At 38.4% G+C, this 25830-nt stretch overlaps 3 protein-coding genes across 4 annotated transcripts; 1 reads left to right on the forward strand and 2 right to left on the reverse strand.

Annotated features, from left to right (window-relative positions):
* Window positions 1–1616: 1616 nt before the first annotated feature.
* Window positions 1617–4489, reverse strand: LOC126977828 (RNA-binding protein spenito). The gene is made up of 2 exons (XM_050826450.1): window positions 4294–4489; window positions 1617–4200 (listed from the first exon to the last, which is right to left on the reverse strand). Exon 2 carries the CDS (start codon window positions 4172–4174, stop codon window positions 1928–1930), a length of 2247 nt encoding a protein of 748 aa, XP_050682407.1. The 5' UTR covers window positions 4175–4200; window positions 4294–4489; the 3' UTR covers window positions 1617–1927.
* On the reverse strand, window positions 4181–8667 carry LOC126977881 (uncharacterized). The gene is made up of 4 exons (XM_050826511.1): window positions 8410–8667; window positions 8001–8330; window positions 6147–6373; window positions 4181–4200 (listed from the first exon to the last, which is right to left on the reverse strand). Exons 1-4 carry the CDS (start codon window positions 8412–8414, stop codon window positions 4181–4183), a joined length of 582 nt encoding a protein of 193 aa, XP_050682468.1. The 5' UTR covers window positions 8415–8667.
* Window positions 8668–12524: 3857 nt separating this feature from the next.
* Window positions 12525–17421, forward strand: LOC126977851 (peroxisomal membrane protein 11B). Of its 2 annotated transcripts, none has more exons than XM_050826487.1 (4): window positions 12525–12611; window positions 12701–12829; window positions 14111–14226; window positions 14884–17421. In XM_050826487.1, the coding sequence occupies exons 2-4, from the start codon at window positions 12774–12776 to the stop codon at window positions 15423–15425; spliced, it is 714 nt and encodes a 237-aa protein (XP_050682444.1). In that variant the 5' UTR covers window positions 12525–12611; window positions 12701–12773; the 3' UTR covers window positions 15426–17421. The 2 variants fall into 2 exon arrangements, with proteins under 2 accessions (XP_050682444.1, XP_050682445.1); XM_050826488.1 differs by having other exon boundaries at window positions 12557–12577.
* Window positions 17422–25830: the final 8409 nt, after the last annotated feature.

Below are 25830 nucleotides of genomic sequence, written 5' to 3' on the forward strand. Positions count from 1 at the left end.
ATCTCTGCTGCCCAATTCCACCTATACACACATGCCACAAACTTAACTAATCCTCACCATCTGTATCATCCTCACCATCTGTATTTGTCAGTGTTCCTCCTTATCTAGGAACTGTTTACCACATACCTATCTTGCACATTCTGAGCATATGATGTATCTACAAAAAAAATGCCTACACTTTACTAAAAGGCAGGCAGCACACTCGGCATTCCTCTGGTTTTGTAAGAGAGGGTGGCGGTCACTTCCATTTAGGTGACCCATATACTTGTTTGTCCTCATAAGTCAGTGTCATTTGCTGGTAGATGAATACACTGGCCATCAGATCAATATGTAGCTTGTATACAATATGCTATTATATTATAACAAGTCATGAATTTATAATATTTAGATTAAATGACTAGAGAAATGCTCTAGAATAAAGAACTATCAACCTTGGAGTAAACTGGGTTGTATTTAGTGAATATCCTGTCATAAATAAAGCCAGAAGCACCTGTTCAGTTGTTTTATCTCAAACTCTAAAGGGTCCATTGTTGAATCTTCTTAGAATGCAAATGCATCTGCACACATGCATTGCAATATTAAAAAATCCTATCAACAATGGTTGTTATCATGAATCAGATAAACCCTTATATATTAAAATTATAATAAAAAAATCAATAGACTAGGTACTTTGGAAGAGCACAAAAATAATTTAAGTGGGATCAAAAATATTAGAAAAGTTTTAATGGATAAAAAGGATGTAGTTATAGATGTATTTGTAAATAATAGGATTAATAGGATTTTGCATAAAAGTTACATTTATATTATTTATTTAACCCTGTTTCACGACCTCTGCAGTCAAATATCCCAAAACATCAGGTAACATAATTATAAAAATGTAACTTTAATACAAAAACGTAATGTTATTATACAGCTCCAATCATTACAAGGATAAGTTATATGTGTATATATAACACACAATAATGTTGATTTAATTGTGGAACCACAAGCTAATCGTCTACACACATGATAATCTAAAAAAAAAAATTTAATAGCTAAATAGAAAATATTAAAAGCTTGTAGGCCATATTAAAATAAGCTTAGCCTTGAAGAGTCTTAGTACTTCCCAAAAGCCATAAGTCATCAGTATGTTGACCTAATTATAATAATATACATTGTTTTCAGTAAGTAATCAAAAAGAAAGAATATTAAAATCTGTGAAGAGTAATCTGTTTATTTAACTAATATAGTTTCCTATTTACTTAATAGATTTTATTATTAATTTCACTGCTGGTAGGTATTGTTAGTGATTAAACATTTTATACACTAACAGAACTTTGCAATTAATTTAAAAGGCAATTTGCCTCACTTTTATAATAAAACAAATTCAACTATATTTTAATTAATAACTTTTGTGCTGTGTATTGGTTGACATAACTCTGGTCTACTTACTCAGCTTTATGTGTATATGCACTTATCATCACAACCTATTACATATTTTGCAGTTGATACACAACACGATACACTTGAACATTTGGCCCCAATGTCAATGATCATTGAAATATAATACAGCACCATATCACAAGACACTTACAATGCACTAAAACACATCCCACAAGGTATAAAAAAACTACAACTTCAGAATACATCATCTATTTGTGTTCACACACTAACACATCACCTTATTAAATACACTAACTGAAACTTAACTAATTACACATTTAAATGTTGATGTAGTCTAGCAAATCTAATTAATTTGAATATAAAATTTACCTATTGATAGATATTGCTTTACACAAGATATCATTATTCATCACCCACACATTAGTACAATATATTATACTTCACAAACCAGTCACCTCACAAAGTACACTACACACCACAAATTGTGTAACAAAAATAATTAAAAATTATTACAAGCCTACACTATAATAAAAAATGTTTAGAGCTAAGCCGTTCCACCACGTACAACAACAATTACCAAATGGTCTTCCTTCAGGCTATCCTCTGTCAAATTATGGCAGGTTCTTTTTAAGAGTTCAGTAGAAAATTCACATGGAGGGAAGGAGTACAAGACACCTGTTGCTTCAGTTTCTTTATTCAATAGTGAAATTACCCCAGCCGCTTCTTTTTGTTTCAAATATGACACTAGGTTTCTCATAGGCCTCGTTTGAATACTTGCATCATCATTGGAAATAGATGTTGTTGAACCTGCTACACCTAAGAAAATAGCATGAGAGCTGGATGTTGCTATACGCTTCTGAACATCATCCAGTTTTGGTTGGTCTAAACGTAGTCTTTGAGTTATCCTCAGTTGATTCCTACCATCTTCATCTTTCATTAGACTATCAATGATCTCTGAATCACCATCTGTGAGATGGAATTTAGTTGGGAACAAAGAATTTTTCAGAATCAATGCACCATTCCAAATAGTTGTAGCTTTACGCACAACTTCAGGAAGTGTTCTAGCAGATGCTAACATTCCACTGCTTCTACGTGGGGAACCATCAGAGTCACTATCTGGAGAACGGTGACGAATTGATCTAGAACGAGAACGATCTACACCAGGTTCTCGTGATCCTGACCGACGAACCCTGCTTTCAAAGTCACTCTCTGGTGGTCTTCTCCATTCTTCATCACGATAATCACCTGTTCCATGATATACTCCACGATACATGCCTCGACCCCGACCTCTGTGACCACCTCTTCCTCTATAAGCTCCATAACCATACTCATCCCATGATCCCTCATATCCTTCATAACCCTCTACAACTCGCCCATCTTCCCCAGTTGGAGGGGCAGCATATGGCTTTGGCCTGAATGAACCTCCATTGCCAACATCAGCAAAATCAATTCTCAAGCGTCTGTCAGGCCCACCAAGAGGGAAACCTCTCATCTCCTTAACAGCAGCTTGAGCTGCATCAATTGAATCATACAAAATGTATGCATGTGGTTCTCCCTTCTCATACTCAATTTTTTTGATAGCTCCAAATCTATCAAACTCTCTTTCTAACTGTGCAACGGATGTCCAAGGACCCAGACCACCAACCCATACTCGGGTGGTTGGAGTTGCTTTACCATAACCAATTTTACATTGAAACTTCCCTATATATTGCCCTGAGAGTTCTACTTTGGCTCTATGGGCCATATCCAAAGTTTGATAACGGACAAATGCAAATGCGTTTCCTGTTCCAGGTGGAGGTCTTTTAATGTCAATATCTTCAACTATTCCATAGCGACCAAATATACGACGAAGCTCTTCATCAGAAATATTAATTTCTAAATTTCCAGCAAATAATGTCCTTGTGGCCAGTGGATCATCTTCAGGTTGAACATGATGCAAATAATTTGGAAATTTATCTTTCTTGTTTTCAGCCTTTTCAAAAGGTGGATGATGAGGCCTAGGCATGTATGGTCTTGCCATATAATGAGGATGAGGTGGATGATGCATAGGGGGCCGATGATGCATTGGTGGTCCATGAGGACCTGCCATGGGGTATTCATGCATAGGTGGTCTGAAATCCCTATGATGTGGAGGTATTGAGGGTGGAATCCCGTATGCTCTATCATCAGGAGGTGGTCTACGTCTTTCAGGAACAGGGGACCAAGCATATGAATAAGAACGATCATAATCTGGAGGAGATATACTTCTGGGTCTGCTCCTGTATTCAGACCGAACAGGTTCATAAACAGGATCAACAATGGCAACCTTGTCATACAGAATGATTCTTGGCTTGGCATGTTTTGCATCTTTTGCATCTTCTGCACTGCGGAAGCAAATGTATGCCACCCTATCGTCGAGGTCATGGGAAGAAATTTTAATACTAAAATCACCAAATTTTTTAAACTCTCGATAAATTGTGTCTTTGACGATTTCATCGGAAGCTTTAGGATGCAATGCACTTACACATAAGACTTTATAATAAGGTCGTACTGATTCCTCCCTAATTTCTCGAGATCGAACGTAATCATCTCGATGAGGAGACACGTAACGACCCCGTGGACTCGGAGACCGCACACGCCTACGAATTCTATCGGGCGAACCTCTCTCATCAGAACTGTCATCATACCGTCCTATGCTACTACGCGTCCTCTTCGACCGTGGCATGCTGTCCCGCGATGAACTCCTTTTCATGTTGCGAATTTTCACCGTAATACGATCTCTATCTCTATCGCTACGCGGTAAGCCAATCATGAAAGCTCAGTTCGATGAAGCACTATCTGAAATGCACAACATAACACAAGTCACTTCAAAATGTCGCCTTGGATTAATTGTTCCATAAAATTTTCAGTTCACTGCAACTGTACTCTTACCACAAAAAATCCACAGACTCCACTTTCTCTAGAACGAAACGGGGAAAAATATTAAATAAAATAACAAAATTTAATCACAACACACCAAAATAATTACGTTCACGTCGACATGAATTAAATGAACAAGACATAAAATCAAAATGGCTGCCGAATCACGAATGCCGATTGCCCACGAAAGCAATACACATTACACGGGTACACGATCCACAGCCACCCATCTCATAGCTCGAGTAGTGCTTAAATTCTCTTTGGCTCGAGTCTCGACCAGTACTGCCAACCACAAGCCGGCTGTACACATGGGGCCAAGGTATTGGGCCAACGTGTAGAGAGCTACTTGGCGGTATGTTGGTTTAATTGGTCTAGTTGGCGCCAACATTGGCAGGCCATCCGAATAGTGTCGGTTTTTAGTGCACACATCAAAGGATCTTCGCGCGCTCCGCAAACAGCGTTCACACGTTGGTGTCTTGTTCAGTTCGTTGTTACTCGTCAGCGGAGACAGTATCGTTGCGCGTGAGTGAAATTTACGTTTACATGTTCCGATAGCGATGGCGGTGCCGTTGTGGACAAGTAATGAGGTTTTACAATTCATAGAATTGTATCGACATGAAGGAATAATTTGGAATCCACGGCATGAACTACATAAAAATAAAACCAAAGTAAGTTTTTAAACACATTTTTTATTAAAAAAATTGCATTAACAGTTACCTACTATTTGTTTGACATTGTATTGTGTACAATGTAATCTGCTTGTTGTGGTGTTTCCAAAAATGTTTTATACTTTTTCTATAATGTAGGTACATATATGTAAAAGTTGTGTGGTTAACTTACAACTTGTCAATAGCGGCTGAATTATTTCAAAATGATTTTACTTATTGCGAACTGAAGGCTCTTCCAGAGGATACAATTATAAAGCCTGTTTTTTTTTGTAGGCAATTTCTTGTATTTGTATATCGACTCGCTTCTGGAAGGGCCCCAGCGGCAGGTCATTTAAACTATTTCTATTATTCATACTGAACTATTTTATATTTCAGGTTAATGATGCGAGGATTCGCATAGCGGATAAACTTAATATACCTGTTGATGAATTGAAAAAGAAAAAAGAGTCACTAATGACAACATTCAGAATGCACACAATTTCACAAAAAGAAAACTCAATCAATAAAATCAGGAATGGGTGAAGATGAACGCTATGATCCTATTTGGCCGTATTACGAGCCTCTCGAAGCTTTTTTAAAGGATGTCTATGTATGCTCCAGTGTGATTAACACTGAGGAAAAGATTATACAGGTAAACAATATTTTAATTTCACAAAATCTTAGTGGTCTCTATTTCTAAAAAAGTAATTCATAAAATCCAATCTTATTTGTGTCGCAGTATGCGGCGGTCTATGCGGTACACTTAATAATGGTAAAAACGAACTATCTCCATTATTTCTCCATGAACTTGGCCGCACTAGATCTTCATTTTGATAGATATCGAATGAACCAGGAGGTGAATAAATATTCTGTGAAGAAGTACTTTTTCTCAAAAAATTATGTAGATATAGACATGTCATTGTAACAATAGAAGCTTTGGTAGGTTCCAAGGGTATATTTTTTTAAAGATCCTGAACCTGGCGGTTAGTATTCCGAAAGTATTTTCTACTTTTACTCGAGAACGGTATAATTCTTGATTGAATACTCATTCTGGGGACCCTAGTGCGTGATGACCGGGAGACGGTTTCATTAAATGGGTACTGAGAGCAAATGCACCATCACCTAAAAATACGTAAGGCATGACTATGTCACTATTAGGAAGTGGAATAGGACGGGGTAAATTCATACTGTTGGACGATAGTTTTTGATATAAGATACTTTGATTGAAAACTCCTCCATCACTAATCCGTCCTTGAGAACCTACATCGGCAAACAAAAAACAATAATTACTATCTACTAGTGCTAGTAAAACAATGCTAAAGTGGTCTTTATAGTTAAAGTATTCAGTTCCCGAGTGTAAAGGTGATTGTATATTGATATGCTTCCCATCTATAGCGCCCAAACAACGCGGGTAGCTGAATCCTTCTGAAACGGACATCCATTCGCTCGCAGATTCAGGCATCTGAAATAAATAAAAAATAAACTGATATCACTTTTTTACTACAGGATTCGTCATCGACACGTGACTACGAAACAGAGGCAGAAACCGACTTCAATCGTCCCGTTATTAAAAGTGACACATCTCAAGATGGGAATACGAGTACTAAATCAAAAGTTACTGCTCTTCCAACTCAAAAGCGCCGTTCGAGAAATCCACCAGACTTATCACAGGCCAGCAAGGAGGTGGGAAATGCTTTTGGCACATTAAACAGAGTGCATCTATATGCTAAACTTCTTGCCACAAAATTAAGAAAATTTCCAGTAAATGAAAGAGAAGAAATTATGTTAGAGATTGATAGCATGTTGATAAAAAGACGTCGAGGTAGCCAAAATACTATTACTGATTCCACTAATATGAATCGTTCATCCTCCTCACAAAGTTCTTATCGCTCAAACTGGTCTCGCTCATCTCCTTCACCACACTACCGACCCAACTCAGCACAGTCCATCCTTCCAACTTACGTTACTATTCCCAATCAATCTCCGCATGGCCCATTCCATTCACCGCAGTATGTTTTTAATGAACCCCAAACTCAACGTATTCGGATATTGTCTAATGATAAAATATATTCACAATCACAACTAATGCAGTCTTCATCTGCTCAAAGGCTACAAACAGCATCTCCAGAACTACCTGTTGAACTTCATTTACCAGAATTATCTGATAGAACGTAGGACCAGTCTCAGTCTTTAGAGACTCAAAATATAATATATCAGGCATATGAAGACGCATAAAACACACAAATGAAAAGTTCATGTGATGCTAAAAATTGTTTCATGATGATTCAAGTAATTGATCTCTACATGGTAAAATAAAGACTGTTGTATTTTGAAACTCTAGAACTATTTTGTAACTCTTATAAACTCTTATAAACTCTTATAAACATTAATAAATAATACATTAACAACATGAAGTTTTACTTACTTTAACCTTTCCGGATCGGCGCGCTCCGGATCTCGCTGTACACTATTGATCGGCAAGCTTCCGGCAATTTCGCGGCATTTTCCCCGTGTGTATTATTTTACGTGTAGTTATAAAATGCTTATAACTAGGGTGATTTGAGTGACTGTCACTGAAAGCTTTTGAAACAAGCTATAAGACCATGTATAAATTATTCATATTGTCTTTCTTTTTTATTTCACACAGACTTTTCATTCGAAAAAAAGTGTAAAAATAGGTATATTTTAAAATAAATATTGTTATTATTGTTAATTACTTGTTTTATTTATTTCCTTTTATGTTTTTGTAATGAATAGTATATGTTAATTATAAAATAAAGCTTAAATCTACACAAAGAACGATCTTCGTGTAAAGTCTTGATAACGACCGCTCGCTGCGCCGGCCGGGAACAAGTGGACACATAAGTGCTTTGTCCGTAAAGCTATGACGTCGAATATTGGTGGCCTTGAATCGTAACGGATCGAAATGTGTTTGGGAATTCACTCGTTCATAACTGCGTAGGCAAATAAACCATCTTGTACACCTAATAAGGGTGAAAACTGGATGAGGTAAAAGAGTGCCCCGCGGCACAGCCGCTCTCATTGTTTTTTGAATTACCAGTGCCCGCGGGCACGGCCGATGCGGAAAGGTTAATCATATCTTGCAAAACATCATTCAGTGCCAAACAGACATCGATTATTATGCGTGAGATAAGTGAACTTGATATTTTAAATAGGTAGTGTAAGCTTCTGTAGTCATCTGCAGTAGCTAAAAATCTCAATGTCAATGCAAGACGTATTTTTGTTGGTACAGCTTCCCTCCAAGTAGTATCTTGCTTAGAAACCATCGGAGAAATTTTTTGTAGCAGGTATTCAAAATCAGTGCATGACATTTGAACGAAATTATCGAACTCCCCAGATGGTTCTGCAAGAAGCTCGGCAAGCTGTTGATTCATAGTCTCTCTAAAAACAAAGAAATATTAACAAAGTTAGTATGGACATAGTATTAATTAGTTGCATATAATTATACAGTTATAATTACCCCATAGCAAAATTTTAGGAAGTCAGTCGGTGTCTCATTCATAACAAGTTTCTTTATGGAATCAATGTCGAAATCTCAAAAAAATATTACATTTTTCCATACAAATCCAATCAGCTGATCGAGTCTATTTTTACCCACGACGGTAAAAATCTCATCGAAAAAGAATAAAATAACTCAAAACCCCCGACTTAACTTAGATGTAGCGATAACAATTTTACCATAATACATAACCGAGATTTTATTCTTTTTCGATGACATTTTTACCGTCGCGGGTTTTTTTTTTAATTTTGTTTAATTTTTCTATGTGGTACATACATGGACTCCACAGAGAAAGTTACCTATTGTAAATGTGACACTGACCTTCTAACTTTTTGCAAAATTATTATCAGCCTGTATATCACTAATAACTAATAACACATATATGTACCTCGTTCTATTCCGATGAATAGTCACCATCCACCACCTTCTTTTGCGCCATTTCTTTTTAGTCACTCTACTTTGGTGCACATGTACGTAATAATTAAACGCACTGTATAAATAAATTGCCGCGGCTGCAAGAACTTCTACGTCCATCTTTGAAGCGCCAATGCAGAATGATAAGTAAGCCAATGTGTGAACAGGAATCTTGCTTTGCATCATTTTTGCCCAACACATTGGCCCCATGTACAGCCGGCGACAGAAGTCAAAACCAATTGTGTTCTGTCAGAACCAAAGAGTATAATAATATATATGGTCAGAACTCACTCTCTGGCCTCTGCTAGCCCTATTCTAGAGAAAAACTGTACATAATTTTATTTAATTAATATTTGATTCAAAATAAAAAACAGAGTATGTTAAATAAATATTTTTAAACAAGGTACATTTATATTTAATCAAGGCATTAAACACACATGTGATTATAAAAATAATATAATAGTAATAATAAACTTTATTTCAAGTTTCATAAACTCATATATTTTGTGAGTAATACAGCAAACTTATTTTTTATGATAGTACTTATCCTAAACCTATTACTAATTAAGATAAAGATGCCTTCATTCAAGACATTCCGTTAGAAATACTGCAATGATCCACATATTATATGCACGCCAACCTGCTCGCAATGATCTTCAGAATACTGTTGATACTGCTCACCAAGGACCCACATATTTTGCACATATTCGCTTAAAAACAGTCGATCCGTCAAGTCGGATCCGGAAGTCAACTTATGAAAAAGATATTTTAATGTAAATACCCTCTCCAACGCTGTACCATTGATACCATATTGATACAGGTGGTACTTTATTTGGTGTTTTACCTCCGGTCTCAAAGACCATCACTATATTATATATATTTTTTTTAGCATTATAGATAGACCATATCCTATATCCATATCATATAGATAGAACATATAGCCATCAGTGTCTGAGACCACAAATATATAAAAACTACATATTATAACCAAAATATAATGTTTATTGCTTTTCAAAATACTCTCCTTTACATTTTATCACTGCCTCTTCGGAATTGGTAAAAGTGAAACCTCTCATCAAATCTTTGATTTTGGGGAAAATACAGAAATCACTGAGTCGGGGCTATGTGCAGGATGGGTGACGAGTTGTACTTTTTCGGAAGCTAAAAATTACTTAATTTTGTTGGCCGTGTGTGAAGAAGCGTTGTCATGATGTAGGAGAACACCCTGGGTAAACAAATGTTAGAATACCACTTGGCATTAACACTCTTTTGATCTTCAAGTGGAATTGTGCAGATGGGACCATTTGACACCATGGACCACCATGGGAAAATTATAAGTAAGTATGTAACGCGAATCATTAGTCGGAAATAAAACAACAATTGGGAAATTATCACTTCCATGTGAGCTAGATAACGTATGCCATATCATATATGAAGCTAAACTTGGCGAAGAAAGAGAAAGATCTATTGCACTAATATTTTCGTTTAGTCCTGTGCGTCTGGTAGGAGCACCAGAATTAAGTATACAAATATTATGAGAATCAAGTATGTCTAACAACATTTCACCACAATATGTAGAGATAGAACATCCCCAAGAAATATGATGGGAGTTGAAATCTCCTAAAATTATAAAAGGACGAGGAAGACGTGTGATAAGACTGGTAAAGTAGTGAAGAGCTGAAGACGAAGCGGAAGGAATATATATAGAAACTACACAAATATTATTAATCTGTGCTGCTACCACGGAAAAATTACTTAAATTAAGTGATAGAGGATAGAAAGAGATGATTCTGATAAGTAAAGCGGTACCACCATACCCATCAGACCTATCATCTCTTAAGCAAGAAAATCCGTGGATTTTAAAAGGGGAGCCTGGCTTAAGCCAAGTCTCAGAGAGTGCAAATAAACAAGCCTTATACTTGTTTATTAAGTATATTATTTAAAAATTTTTAGAAACTGCACTTGTACAGTTCCATTGTAGAATTTTTTGAAGTACTGAAGTATTTTTAAGGGTTTCTGGATTGTTGAACATATCGATTATAGATGCAACGTTGTACGGTATTTTAATATTAGACTGGATTAATTTCTGAATGAGAATTTGAATGATATCTGATGTAGTCAATGTGGAAGTATTTTCCAATGCACAGCCATCTTGGGCTGCAGGACTGTGAAATTCTTTGATTATATTTTGATAAGCCTCTTGATCATAACCATTATTTGATTTAGGGGGTGTACGACAATTTCTAAAGATTGTTTTCCTATATGAACTATTTGGCTGTGACTGATGAGATGAAAGAGGGCGAGTAGATAGATGGACTGGAGTATTATAAGAAACTGATGTTCTTCCTGCTATATAAGCATACGATTTATTAATAGGAGGAATCAATTTTGCTGCTTCCCCATATGAGATGCATTTTTGTGCCATAGAAATTTTAATTTGTTTTTGACGGTCGTACTCTGGACAAGATCTTTCAAATAGCAAAATGATTGCCTGAGCAATAGCAATAAGTAACATTCTACTCATTTACATTACAAGAGTCACCAGTGTGTTCAGAACCGCATTTGTAACATTTACATTTTGATCGGCACTGCAATTTCGTATGTCCAAATCGACAACAATTGAAACATTGTATAGTTGGGTATGTGTATAGCTCTACTGGTAAGGAATTAAAACAAACGAATATACGTTCCGGCAGGACCTGGCCATCGAATGTCAGAACAACATTTTGAGTAGGTTTCCAGACAGGAGAACCCTCCACTATAGTCTTATAATTTATTCGTCTAACATTGAGAACCTTACCACAAGCACTAGGCACTGACACATTTTCAATAACATCCTCAATTGACCAGTTCGAGGCCACTCCTCGTACAAAGCCCATGCGCATTATTTGGAATGATGGAATAAATGTTTTCACATTCATCTTTTCTAAGTTGGAATTATCAATGAAGGTGTTAGCATCAGTAAAACTTGAGAAAGATAAAGACATTCTGTTCCTACCTATTTTATTTAATGAAGCATTAATAATATTTCGAATATTATTTTTTTAAGGAATCTGCCAAATGAAACAGGGTGTAGAGTGGTACTGTCATTTGGTGAAATTGTTTCTCTTTGTACGTGCACAATAAATGGAGCTATGTCATTTTCGTTGTTCTTTATCCTTCCAATAGAAATGTAAGCTTTGCGATCTGAACCAATAGAGGGTATTGAGGGAATTATTGGATTATTTTCACTAGTGATATTAGATGTTTCTAAAGGTTTATTAGTAATTTCTATTGAAGTATCACTAATTTCATTTTTTCCTCCACAACGACATCCAGTCTAACCACCCACCGCCTGAGCGTGCTTCCTCTTTTTCATATTACAGGTTTTGTAAATTTTATGTAAATGAGATCTTTTGCGACTTGTACGCTTGGAAGTTCATATTATGATATACATAAAAACTTACCTGGAATCTAGCTAAACACTAAACCTAATATATTAACACTAAATCTAAGTAAAATTTACACTAATATACTATAATAATACTGATAAAATCAAAAATGAAAATTCAGCGAAGAAAAAACGACCAATCGATTCAACGTTTCCCGCGCTTCCAAAACCAAAAGTCTGTTATACACGTGACAACTTACTGAACAAAGAGGAGGTAAGTTGTCAGGAGGCAGATTAGTAGTACTATTTATTTGAATTTATCAATTTACAGTTTTTGTTTCTTGTGTAGGTAATAATTACTAATATGTGGGAATACTAAGTAATATTAAAAACCCTGCTTATTATTTGCTGTATTTATATTAATGATCATAAAAATATATTTTTAAAACAATATTTCTATCGTTGCAGCACAACAAAGTGATAAAGAATTCACTAGTGTTTTTTTGTATTAATGAATTGATGATTAAATCAACAAACAGAAATGGATATAGTAATCAACATCAATAATCAGACAAATGGAAGAGACAAATTGGCCAGGTATGTGCTTAAAATTTAAATTCTTTTAAAGTACAAGAGTTCGTAACACGACCATATTTGTAATTTTTATATTATTGTAACGTTGAGGTTTTTTACATATCATTAGCTTAAATTAAATTACTTTTTTAGTGTTTTAGTAAACCTACTGACTTTTCTCACTAATATTTTTCTGATTTGTATATATTAATGTAAACATTGATTGGATTAGGTAGATAATTTATTTGTAGTATGTATATTAGGGGTAAGTATGTGACTTCGTTTCTGTTATATGCCTGATAATTTTTTTTAAAGGCATCTAAATATTGTATATTATAGAGAATATATGAGCTTTTAAATGTATTTTTTCCATCTTCCACCGATAATAACTAATTCTTTTAGTTTTACATTCATTCAGATTCTCTACAGTCTACTCCATACAATATGGTTGTAAGAGGCTTATTTGCTGGATGATGTTTTTTTTTGGTGTACTGGTATAATCTTCTATCAAATAAAATTGGAAAGACTGTGAATATATTTATTATATATACTATAATTTGAATTGATTTTGGGAGGTAGAGGTTTCATTTCACATGGCTTCCCTTAATTAGATGTTATTTTCATGATTACATGATGGAAATTGCTATTTTCTAATGGGTAATGTTATTTCTGGTGTCGCTTCTGCTTACTTATCAGATGCCCTGACAGAATTTAAGATGATGTGTTGGTGTAGTTAATTGTTGTTCTTGATGTAGGTTAAAAAAGTGAGTTAGATATCTATAGCCTTTCTGGCTTTATTATTATAGTTTTAATAGTAATAAAAGCTATTTTCTAAGATTACCATTCAATACTATTTTTTTCCTATGGAATCAGAACCCAACTTTGTGTAAGTCCATTTCTCTGCGTCCCCTGTTACCTCAATTCTGTTTTTTCTAGCAACTGCCACAATATGATCTTTTGGGTCTTGGAATTAACCACTACATTATGTGTATAACAAAATGTGGCCTGCCCATTTCCATTTATTTATACCCTATGCTCATTGTATCCTCTTGCAGCCAGTTACCTGGTGTAGGAGTGTTGTTCTACCACCATAACTTCTCATCTATTGTGTTGTGGGCCATGGCAGCTATATTTGCAATCATCACCTAATGGCACATGCAGTTGAGGTTCGCAATTGGGTCTTGTAAGGTATTGTTACAGTTCTCCCCTAACCCCTCAAAATAAATTATTGATCTCTTTTGTGCAGAATATGATTATTATTTGTATTGAGTATATGATAAAGAGTGTTCTTGTTTATATTTTCAGATTAGCTCAATATACAAGTCGGTTAGTTTGGCATCAACTTGAGCAAAGAAATGCAAACAAATACTCCATAGATAGACTTAAAAGCTTGGAAAGCAATTTGAGTTCATTTAGAAAAGGTGTGGTACCTACTTTCTCTATTCTGTTAGTCTCATTTGAATTCTATATAAAAAAAGATATGTCCATCATACAGAATGATTTTTTTAATAGTAGTAAATGTATTTTAGCTTAAACAAAATGATGACATGGGGGTTTGGTAGCATTCTGCAGTATCTGTGTGTTGAGTTATGGGTTATTTATGCCAGTGGTAGGCTAATATTATAATTTATACTAAGACTATAATAATCCTGAAATATAATAATATCAAATCATACAAAACACATGTTATTTTAATGTTACAATCAAATACATAATATACAAGGAAAATACCAGATAAATCTTTATTGTATTTATAGCATAACATTAATTATTACATAATGATATGTTTTAACTCTAAGGAAAACCATGCTTGGTAGGAATATTTGATTTTAGAATACAATAGTTATTATAAATTAAAAAATCATGTATGAATGAGGTCATATGACAGAGGTTAAAACTTTATCAAGGGGAGGTTAATGTTAATATGTCATAAAGTAATATCATTACCAACATATAATTATTACCCAAATGTCACTGCTCAGTCTCATTCAAAATACATAAATAATGTGCTACTTGCCTAAAGAATTTTGATATTATAATATTTTGTTAAATTTTAAATGAGAGTTTATTCTTTTCAGTGTTAAGACTTGGGCGATGTGTGGACATTTGCTATACAGCGTTAAACTCAATGAATATAGATGACCCCATCTTACGAATATCAATTGCAATAAGTAAAGTAGCACACAGCCTATTTCTTTTTGCGGATCATGTTGTTTGGCTGACCAAAAGTGGCTTTCTTAAGTCGGACTCTGATAGTTGGAATCAAACAGCAAATAAGTTTTGGTTGATATCAATAATTGCCAACTTAGCAAGGGACTTTTATGAAATTTTGAACATATTGGAGTTAAATAAAAAGACATTCCTGAAGCCATCTGCTTTGATTTTTGATTCGGTCAGAAGAAACAACTGGCAAACAAGTGCTAACTACATGTATACAGTCTTAAACTGTCATAAGGACATATTTATTGATACAGCAAAGAATACTTGTGATCTTTTTATACCTTTGACAGCATTGGGTCTTACAAAGCTTAGTCCTAGTGCAGTTGGATTGTTAGGGACTATGTCATCAATGGCTGCATTAATTACAATAGTTAAGCCAATCACAAAACTAGTTCCATAGCATAGTTGTATGTTAAGCCATCATTATGGTTTATGGGTGTTATATGGGTAGTGGAATATAGGAATATGTGTAATCTATGACTAAGGTAAAATTATATAGCTATTAGACAAATAATTGGGCTAAAAAGTAAATTATTAAAACTCATTCAATTGAAGGGCCAGTAAAATTCTCGTTTTTCATCAATATTATCCTATTTCATAATTTATTGTACATAGAAATAAGGAGTATTAAAGATTTTTAATTATTTAATTAATAATTTAAAATAAAAAATTTGAGACCTGCAACTCGATGTCTGTGATGCTTATTTTGTTAACAACCTGGGTTCAAGCCCTTGTAAGGCCAATGCCAGTTGGTCATTTTTACACAGCCATTGAATATATTCACAGGAAGTTGTGAAGTGAAATATTACCTCACAATGTTCACCAAAATAGTGTTGAATAAACATACACATTATGAACTCATAGGTATATGGCGGGTGGGGATTAGGTTAGTGTGTTGATGTAAAATTAATTAACCAATATATATATTTGTAATGTATAGAATGTTTATATTCTGATAAAAATATAGTCTAGGACATAAATTTGTATAATTATCACTTGTTAACAATATAAACATTCTGATACACAGATTGGATTTATTATTTTTGTTAGATTAAGACTTTCATGGATTGTTTGTAGTCAAGTGCTGCTGCAGTAGGTACAATACAAGTAACTCTGGAATGTTCTCAGTCGCTAGAATGAAACTTCATAGGGCCCCTGTATTGTTATTCCAGTCTAGGACTTGGTTTTTAAAAAACAATTCAGCTTAGTCAACTAAACAGACCGATGAAGCAATGAAGAAGACGTTGTGCACACTTCAATGCCTTAGAACTGAGAAGAAGGGGGCAAGAAACTCACTTAGTTTCCCTTTTTTATTTGTTTCTCTCAGGCTTCTTTTTTTATTAAAATATGGTTACAATCTAAAATCATACAATAAAATTTGTTATTCAATAGCCTGAGGTCGGTCGCTACATTCCCAATCTGTGGTATCACTAACGGCCGTTCCCAATATTCAGTATATCTCCGACTGTGGCCTACTTGAGATAAAAATCGTAACTATTGTTGACTTTTCTGTCCCAATGAACTTACCGACGGTAACTCACCTTATCCGTACACACTGTCTGTCAATGGGAACACATATAGCTTACCAGCGATAGAAGTTTGTATAGAAATTGCAATTCACGCAACCCAATATGAGGCGATAAGAATCACTTATCGGGTATATTGGGACAGCTTCAGATTCAGCTAATTACTGACAGTAGAAGGTAGTAATTTATCTCTATCTGTAGATAGTATATTGGGAACGGCCGCAAGAAAGTCATCTATGTTTTTGTATCCTTTACCACACTTAACGTTTTTAAAAATTTTTTGGAATAACGTAATACTTTTGTTTTGAACATTTGAGGTTGGCCGAGTAGTGTAACACGCCAGATATAAGCCCTTGTTGCCGAGAGGGAGCGTGGGTTCGAACCCCACACCTTATACAGGTTTTTTTTTTACATTATATTTTTATTTGTTTAATAATTAAAGCATAATATAATATATATAATTCTTTTCATATCATTAATAAGCTGATATTAATTTGTTATGATGGGAAAAAAAAGTTTTACTTGCATTGTGGTTTCATGAAACCACACAGTTGCTTTTTTATCCGTCTGACTATATAAATATAATATTTTTATAAATAGTATGAACTTAATAAGTCTTAGGATAACTTATATGAATAGACCCATTTTTGTAATCCATGCAAATTGAGTTGCGCGCTCTACAAGCCGGAATGTGAATTAATATTAAAAATTCTAGTTAGTGGTTACAAAATAACTGAAAAATAATGTTGGCTGGCTTTATTAAATTAAGAATTTCTTTGTGATATTAAGGGACTACTAATGTTTATTGTGAATTACTTTTTGATTTTATTTTTATACAAAAACTGATAAATGGAATATTATTTACATCCAGACTCGGCTTTCATTTATATACTACTTATGGTGTTTTGCAGGTCGACACGGGAACCTTCAAAAAACGAGCGCATATAATGGCTGGCAATGCCCGTTTCCCTTTGGTGTTACAGAGATTAATTAGGTGACCCGAATGCTAATTTTTTTAAGGAAGAGAGGACAAACGAGCCACCCACATTCTCCTGCAAAACCAGAGGAATCACAAGAACGTTGCTGGTAAACGCGCTTTGAAGGTGCTCATGTCGTATCGTCCTGGAAACACCGTACAAGGAAGCTTATTCCATAGCTTTGTTGAATGTGGAAGAAAATTCCTTGATAACTGCACTGTGGAAGAACGGCATAAATCTAGATGTTGGAGATGATATCCTAATTAATTTGTGACGTGTCGTGCAAAGGTGGAATTCGGTGGCAGGACTCAAGTCGAACAGTTCTTCGGAACACTCCCCGTGATAAATCCGGTAGAAGACACACAATGAAGCGACGTTCCTACGCAACGCCAACTTATATAGCCGTTCACAGAGCAGTGGGTGCTCGACAATTCGAGCAGTTCTGCGATGCACGCGCTCAAATGGTTAGAGCTAATACTGGGGTGCACCAGACCAGAGATGACAGTAATTCTCCGCGCAGGTCCGGCCACATAGATATCTATGTGGCCGGACCTGCGCTTTGTAGAGCCTTGTAAGTATTGCCGTGCTCTATTAATGACATCCAGCTTCCACGAAGCCATTTTAGCTTTGCCTTCCAAAAGATCGCGCAATTCGCAATCTTGAGATTTCGAGACCCAGAATTTCGATAAAGACGAGGGAACTTCGTGTGTGTGATGATACGAAAAATGTTTTTTTTTGTGGTAAACGCGCAATCTTGAGAATTCTGGGGGTTAAAATGGACAAGGTTAATTTTACCAACTTTACTAACTTCTAGCCACGCACAGCCACTTTGTGGACTCATCTGCCGGCTGCTTTTACCCGTAATCGTTACAAGTCTCGACCATACGAGCTAGCTCACAGGCTGAAAACGCATTTAATAGCCTCTGGTATTGCCGATGTCCATGGGTGGTTCTTTTTAATACTTTCCAACAGGTAAGCCACTTGCCTGTTTGCACCGTCTTATATTAAAAATTTACTCATGTTTACTTTGTAGTGGCTAAGGCCTCGTTTCCACTTGTAAGCAAACTCGCGGAAGTCTTGCAATATTGTTTACATGTAATTTGTTTTCACTAATTTGTGCAATTTATTTCTGCTATAAATGTCTTGCGAGAAGCTCGCGGATTATACTATCGCAACTTATCGAGAAGGTTTTTACAAACGAGAGCTTACGAGTGTCGCGATAAAAACAATCGCAATTTATCTATTCTATGCTGTGAAATCATGCCGCTAAAACGCGTATGTGTAGCAGCTGCATTAACAATTTTTCGGTTCGATAATGGAACAATCAAATTCTAGAAGACTTGAAGCTGGTGCTTACCATAATTTACTACGTTAAATACAACTCGAAGATGGTCAACAATATTTAATTTTATTCGTATGACCGCAGTTGATTTAGAAGTGTTATTAGTAAAATTTGTTGTCGTTATAAAAAAAACAAGTCATTTCGGACATTCGATATAACCGAAGGAATGACTCGTTTTTACGCTGCGATTTTTCGGATTTCATTCCCAATTCTAGGAATTCTTTTCCGATGGAATTAAGCACAGAGCTTTTTATAATCCGCATGCAGGTTGTCCTACGAACAAGGATTGCACTCATAAAATCCTACTGAATTTATAGTTTCTTCATGAGACCATTCACGACTTTGCCGTTGACTCATTATTTTTAACAGAAGTTGTGCAAATGGGTCACTAGCTTTTTGGCTGATCGGAGCATCAAGGTTGTTATCAACGGTGCATGCTCCGACTTAAAACCCATAAACGCGGGTGTCCCGCAAGGCTGTGTGCTATCCCCTACGCTGTTTCTTCTGCATATCAATGATATGCTACAAATCAGCAATATTCATTGCTATGCAGACGACAGCACAGGGTATGCTTCCTACACCGGCCGTGCCAACATGTCCCGGGATAGCGTCGACGAGAACCGGAACAAACTTGTGTCTGAAATCGAGGCTATGCTTTGCAAAGTCTCGTAATGGGGCCGACAAAATTTAGTCCAATTCAACCGCAAGAAGACACAAGTTTGTGCGTTCACCACTAAAATGTCTCGTTTGTCGTATCCCCTCGATTCGAGATCACTCCTCTAACTGCCACAGCTTGTATTGGCATACTTGGCGTCGATATATCGAGCGACGTTCAGTTCCGTGGTTACTTGGAAGAGAAGGCCAAACTGGCCTCTAAAAAGCTTGGTGTACTCAGTAAGGCGAGACAGTACTTCACTAAAAGCCACCGCCTGTAACTTTATAAGGCGCAAATTCGGCCTCTCATGGAGTACTGTTCTCACCTCTGGGCGGGTGCTCCCCAGTACCAGCTTCTTCCATTTGACCGCATACAACGAAGAGCGGCTCGAATCATCGATCGTTGCCCTGTGCTGCCCCGGGGCGTAAAAAGAATAGGGTAGCCCCAGGTCCATGGGTGTCGTAAGAGGCGACTAAGGGCTTTTTAGAAGTGGGAGAGTCACGCTGCCGTCTTATGACGTCAGCACAATCGGGCCAGACTCGTCCGTTACTTACCACACTCGCACATAATACCGGCGTGAAGTAGCGGCCTAGTGCCGCTATGTTTCGCATAGGTTAGTGTCGAGGACCGGAGGCCATTCCCCCCCCCCCCATTGAAAGAGAAACTACCCCAGGAGGGTACCGGATCTTGTAGAGCCGGAGAATCCCTCCCCGAGCATTCGCGCTCGGGCTGCCCCTCGTATACTGGGGAGGGCACAGTACCGCGTATGTCACAGGACAAACAGGGCAGCAACACCACGGCACCCCGCTCCACGCTTAACGTGGACTTTTGTAACATCCGGGGAATTCACTCCAACTTAAACGCCGTCCACCATCACCTTGAGACGGCGCAGCCGGCCTTGTGTTTCTTTACGGAGACGCAGATATCTCGACCTAGCGATACGTCATATTTAACGTACCCCGGGTACAAAATTGAGCGTAATTTCATGCCTCATGCCGGGGTATGTGTGTACGTTAGGGAGGATATCTGCTGTCGCCGTCTCGGCAATTTTGAGGGTAGGGACCTGTCTACTCTCTGGCTCCGCATAGATTTAGAGGACCGCGTCCGCATCTATGCGTGTGTCTACAGGTGCCATAGTGGTAACGCAGAAACGGATCACTTCATGGGCTGCGTTCAAGCGGCATTTGATGACGTGCTTGCTCAGATCCCCTCCGCTGAAATCGTAGTCGTGGGTGATTTCAACGGGCACAATGCCGAATGGCTTGGATCACGTACTACAGACTACGCAGGGCGATCTGTGCATAATTTTGCATTGGCGTATGGTCTGTCCCAATTGGTTGAGTCGCCAACGCGGCTCCCGAATGTGGATAGCCACATGCCGTCCTTATTGGATCTTCTGCTGACTACACATCCCGATGGTTACCAGGTCTCTGTCGACGCCCCTCTCGGAACGTCCGACCATTGCCTGGTCAGGAGTGTAGTGCCTATCCGACGCCAACGTCGCAGACCACCAGCGACCCGCCGCGTTTGGCACTACAAGTAAGCAGATTGGGATAGGATGCGTTCCTGTTTTGCATCCTACCCTTGGGGCAGGGTTTGTTTCCCTTCGGATGATCCTAGTGCCTGCGCCGTTGCAGTAGCCGATGTGATACTGCAGGGAATGGATATTTTTATACCAAGCTCTGTAGTACCGATCGGTGGCAGATCACAGCCCTGATTCGATGCGTCAGTTAAAGCAGCATCTGACTGCAAAAACAGGCGTATCGAACTTGGGTTGCGGCGCTGGGCTCAAAGGATCCGAACTGCAAAGTTCTGAAGAGGAAATATAACCGTGCCTCCAGATTTTTTAAGCGGCAAATCGCCCGTGCGAAATCGAAGCACGTCGTCAAAATTGGCGAGCAGCTTTCCAGCTACCCGACCGGGACACGCAAGTTCTGGTCGTTGTCGAAAGCTGCTCTTGGTAACTTCAACCAGCCGTCCATGCCGCCGTTGCACATGAGGAATGACACAAGAGAAAGCCGATTTCCTGTGCACTCTTTTTGCCTTCAACTCGACTCTTGACGACAACGGAAAAACACCGCCGACCATCCCGCGGTGTCAGAGCTCCATGCCTGAAGTACAGTTCCGACAGAAGACTGTTAGGCGAGCTCTGTTTTCGTTGGACGTCAGGAAGTCGAGCGGGCCGGATGGCATTTCTCCAATCATGCTTAGAACGTGTGCCCCTGAGTTGACGCCGGTGCTAACGCGTTTATTCCGGCACTCTTATTCAAAAGCCGTAGTCCCTGATTCATGGAAGTCAGCCCTTGTCCATCCGATCCCAAAAAAAGGAGACAGTTCGGATCCGGCAAACTACAGGCCTATTGCTATTACCTCCCTACTCTCCAAAATCATGGAGAGCATATTTAACATCCAGCTCTTGGTATACCTTGAGGGTCACCAGTTGGTCAACGACCGGCAGTACGGCTTTCGCCATGGTCGGTCGACTGGCGATCTTCTGGTATACCTAACACATAGATGGGCGGCGGCTATTGAAAGCAAGGGGGAAGGTCTGGCAGTTGGTCTGGATATAGCGAAGGCCTTTGATCGTGTTTGGCACAAGGCGCTCGTCGCAAAACTTCCATCATTTGGGCTTCCCGAGAGCTTATGCAAGTGGACCTCCAGCTTCCTCACTGGGCGCAGCATACAGGTCGTTGTCGATGGTTATTGCTCGAATCCCAAGCCCGTGAACGCTGGAGTGCCCCAAGGCTGTGTGCTATCTCCCACGCTGTTTCTTCTGCATATCAATGATATGTTGGACACCGCCAACATGCATTGCTATGCAGACGACAGCACTGGTGATGCCGTATACACGGGCCATGCAGGTCTCTCTCGGGAAAACGTCGAGCAGTGCCGGGAGAAACTTGTGTCTTCTATCGAGTCCTCTCTCGAGAAGGTCGCGGAATGGGGTAAGTTGAACCTTGTCCAATTTAACCCCCAGAAGACTCAAGTTTGCGCGTTTACCACTAAAAAAATCCCATTTGCCGTATCACCGCTCTTCGAAAACACTTCCCTTAAAGCCTCGCCTAGTATCGGAATACTGGGTCTTGAAATCTCGAGCGATTGCCAATTCCGTGGCCATCTGGAGGGCAAAACCAAATTGGCTTCGAAGAAGCTGGGCGTCATAAATAGAGCACGGCAATACTTCAAGCTGGCCCACATTCTAGCGCTCTACAAAGCGCAGGTCCGGCCTCACATGGAGTATTGCTGTCATCTCTGATCTGGTGCACCCCAGTATCAGCTCGATCCATTTGACCGCAACGCAGAGCAGCTCGAATTGTCGGGGACCTAGCGCTCTGTGAACGGCTGGATCACTTAGCGTTGCGTAGAGACGTCGCTTCATTGTGTGTCTTCTACCGCATTTATCACGGGGAGTGTTTCGAAGAGCTGTTCAACCTGATTCCTGCCGCCGAATTTCACCTTCGCACGACACGCCACAAGTTACGATATCATCCCCACCATCTGGATGTGTGGCGGTCCTCCACAGTGCGGTTTTCAAGGAGCTTTCTTCCTCGCACTACGAAGCTGTGGAATGAGCTTCCTTGTGCGGTGTTTCCGGGACGATACGACATGGGTACCTTCAAGAAAAGCGCGTACACCTTCCTTAAAGGCCGGCAACGCTCCTGTGATTCCTCTGGTGTTGCAAGAAAGTGTGGGCAGCGGTGATTACTTAACACCAGGTGACCCGTACGCTCGTTTGTCCTCCTATTCCATAAAAAAAAAATCGACGATCAAGTCATCTCCGATCGGCTTGATTCTCTATCATTGCGTAGAGATGTCGGTTCTCTCTGCATCTTCTACCGCATTTATCACGTGGAGTGCTCAGAGGAGCTGTTCGGGTTGATTCCAGCGGCCGAATTCCACCATCGGACATTACGTGCAAAGTACCATCCGCATCACGTAGACGTCTGGCATTTCACAACCGCGCGTTTTCTTCGAAATTTTTGCCTCGCACAGCCACTTTGTGGAATCAACTACCGGCAGCGGTCTTCCCGAACACATACGACTTAGGGACCTTCAAGAAAAAAGCATACTCCCACCTTAAAGGCCGGCAACGCATTTCTTGACCCCTGGTGTTGCCTCACCTCTCCCCATCCCGTGAGCCTCTTGCCCGTTTGCCCCCTCTCATATAAAAACAAAAAAAAGAAACACAAGCCGTGCGGGCCATACTTGCTGCGACATATAGGTACGAAACTAGATCGATAAGCAGCGAGATCGCGAGTCGATGCAGACATGTTTAGACATGCTTTCGCAACTACTCGCAGGAAGCGCTTCACAAATTGTCGCGACAGCACTTAGCACAGCACAAGCTGCTATCCGACAGACTGTCGTACATTTCTCGCGGAAGTTGTCTTGCAGGTGGAAACGCGGCCTAAGTAACTAGCGTGTTCCATAATAGACCAACAGTGTTGATATGCATACAAAATATTTGCAAAGATCAGAATAAGGGCTTCACACTCTAGATATTATTCTATACGCAAAAATAATAGGTATATGGAATTGAACCCGCCCTTCACCACAGCGAGTCGGAAAAATCATTTAAGACTGTCAATCACAACGTACGAGCCAAATGGAGCGGCAGTAGCGATCGATGTGTGCCAAAACCGAATCGGCCCTTGTTCAAAAGTAACAGGACTATTGAATACAACGCCATTGACGCCCAGCTTCATCGAAGCCAGTTTGGCTTTGCCTTCCAAATGACCGCGGAATTGACAATCGCTTGAGATTTCGAGAACCAGAATTTCGATAATAATACCTATATAATTTAAGCAAGGGCGTAAATAAAGTAAAAGCAGCAGTCCTCGTTACAAATTATAAATATTATGTATATGATGAGTACTGAAAAAATTGTCAATAATAAAATAACACCCAAAATACATTATTCCAAAAATTATAGAGTGAAGTTGAATAAGACTTTATTTACATCAAATCTAGCAAGCCTTAGTTTAAACCAAAGAGAATTTAAACACTACGTTTAAGTTCTACAAGTGTGAATACAGCTGCTTTCATGAAAATACCTAGGTATATAAAAACCGTCATATCTCATGAACCCCGCTAGCTAGCAAGGTCTAATAAAAACTGTAAGTATACTAAAACTGTAAGGTTTGTACTGGCATATGTTTAGTTGATGTACAACGAACTTTATTTTAGTGCCAATGCCCCATACAAAGTGGATGTTCTCCTTTGGCTACGTAAACGTTGTGGAATCTCAGAGACTCAGATTACATTTATCCCATGTTTAATGTTATATGAGATAGAGCAGAGAATCAGCAGTAGACTATGAGTTAATCACTGCAATCACCATTATTTAATATAAGAAAACAATTTTATAAAATAATTACAACTTTTTATTCTCATGACAACGTAATAACTCTAATAACTACTTTGTAGTCATAGAAACCAAAAGTCACTATGTATAATCTATGAGTAAGACCTCTATGATACTCCCCCTCACGATGACCTTCAGGTCTGAGTGACGCCTATCATCTTTAGAAGCTTTAACAATCTTGGTTGTGGTAATGCCTTTGTAAAAAGGTCTGCCTCCATATGTTCTGTGTCCTTGTAACAGATGGTCACTAATTTCTTCTGGACACAATCCCGTATAAAATGTTCCTTAAACTGATATGTTTCCATCTCTTACCAGTCATTTGATTGTTTGCTAACATCTGTGCAGCCAAATTATCATTATAGATCGTAACAGTTTGTTGAAAAACTCCAATATCTTCCAACAGATATTTCAAGTCTAAAGCTTCCATCGTTGCTTCTGTCATCGCCATATATTCGGCTTCTGCTGTTTACAAAGCCACTGTTCTTTGTTGCATAACTGATAAGGCCGACACCATACTTAAAAATATAACCGGTATATGAACGACGGTCAACGGTACATGCCGCCCAGTCAGCGTCAGCCATGCCTGTTAGTGCCATTCCTGATTGTTTATATCTGATGGTTATATTCTTCGTTCCTTTTAAATAACGAATCACCCTTTTTGCAGCTTGCCAATGTGTATTATCAAAACATGTATTATATTGGCTCAAATAACTAACAGCAAACATTATATCTGGTCTTGTGGCTACAGCGAGGTACATTAGAGATCCAATTTACATTTGGTATGGTACATTCTCCATCTCTGTGAGTCAATTACCCTTCTCCAGTTTCAGACCAGTCTCCATGGGCGTTGGCACTGGCTTACATTGTTGTAGCCATGTTGAACTTATTTATTTAATTTTCAATATAATTCTCCTGTGACAATGTTATTTCTCCTCCTACA

The sequence above is a fragment of the Leptidea sinapis genome, chromosome 46, assembly GCF_905404315.1.
Source record: "Leptidea sinapis chromosome 46, ilLepSina1.1, whole genome shotgun sequence".
Lineage (NCBI taxonomy): Eukaryota > Metazoa > Arthropoda > Insecta > Lepidoptera > Pieridae > Leptidea > Leptidea sinapis.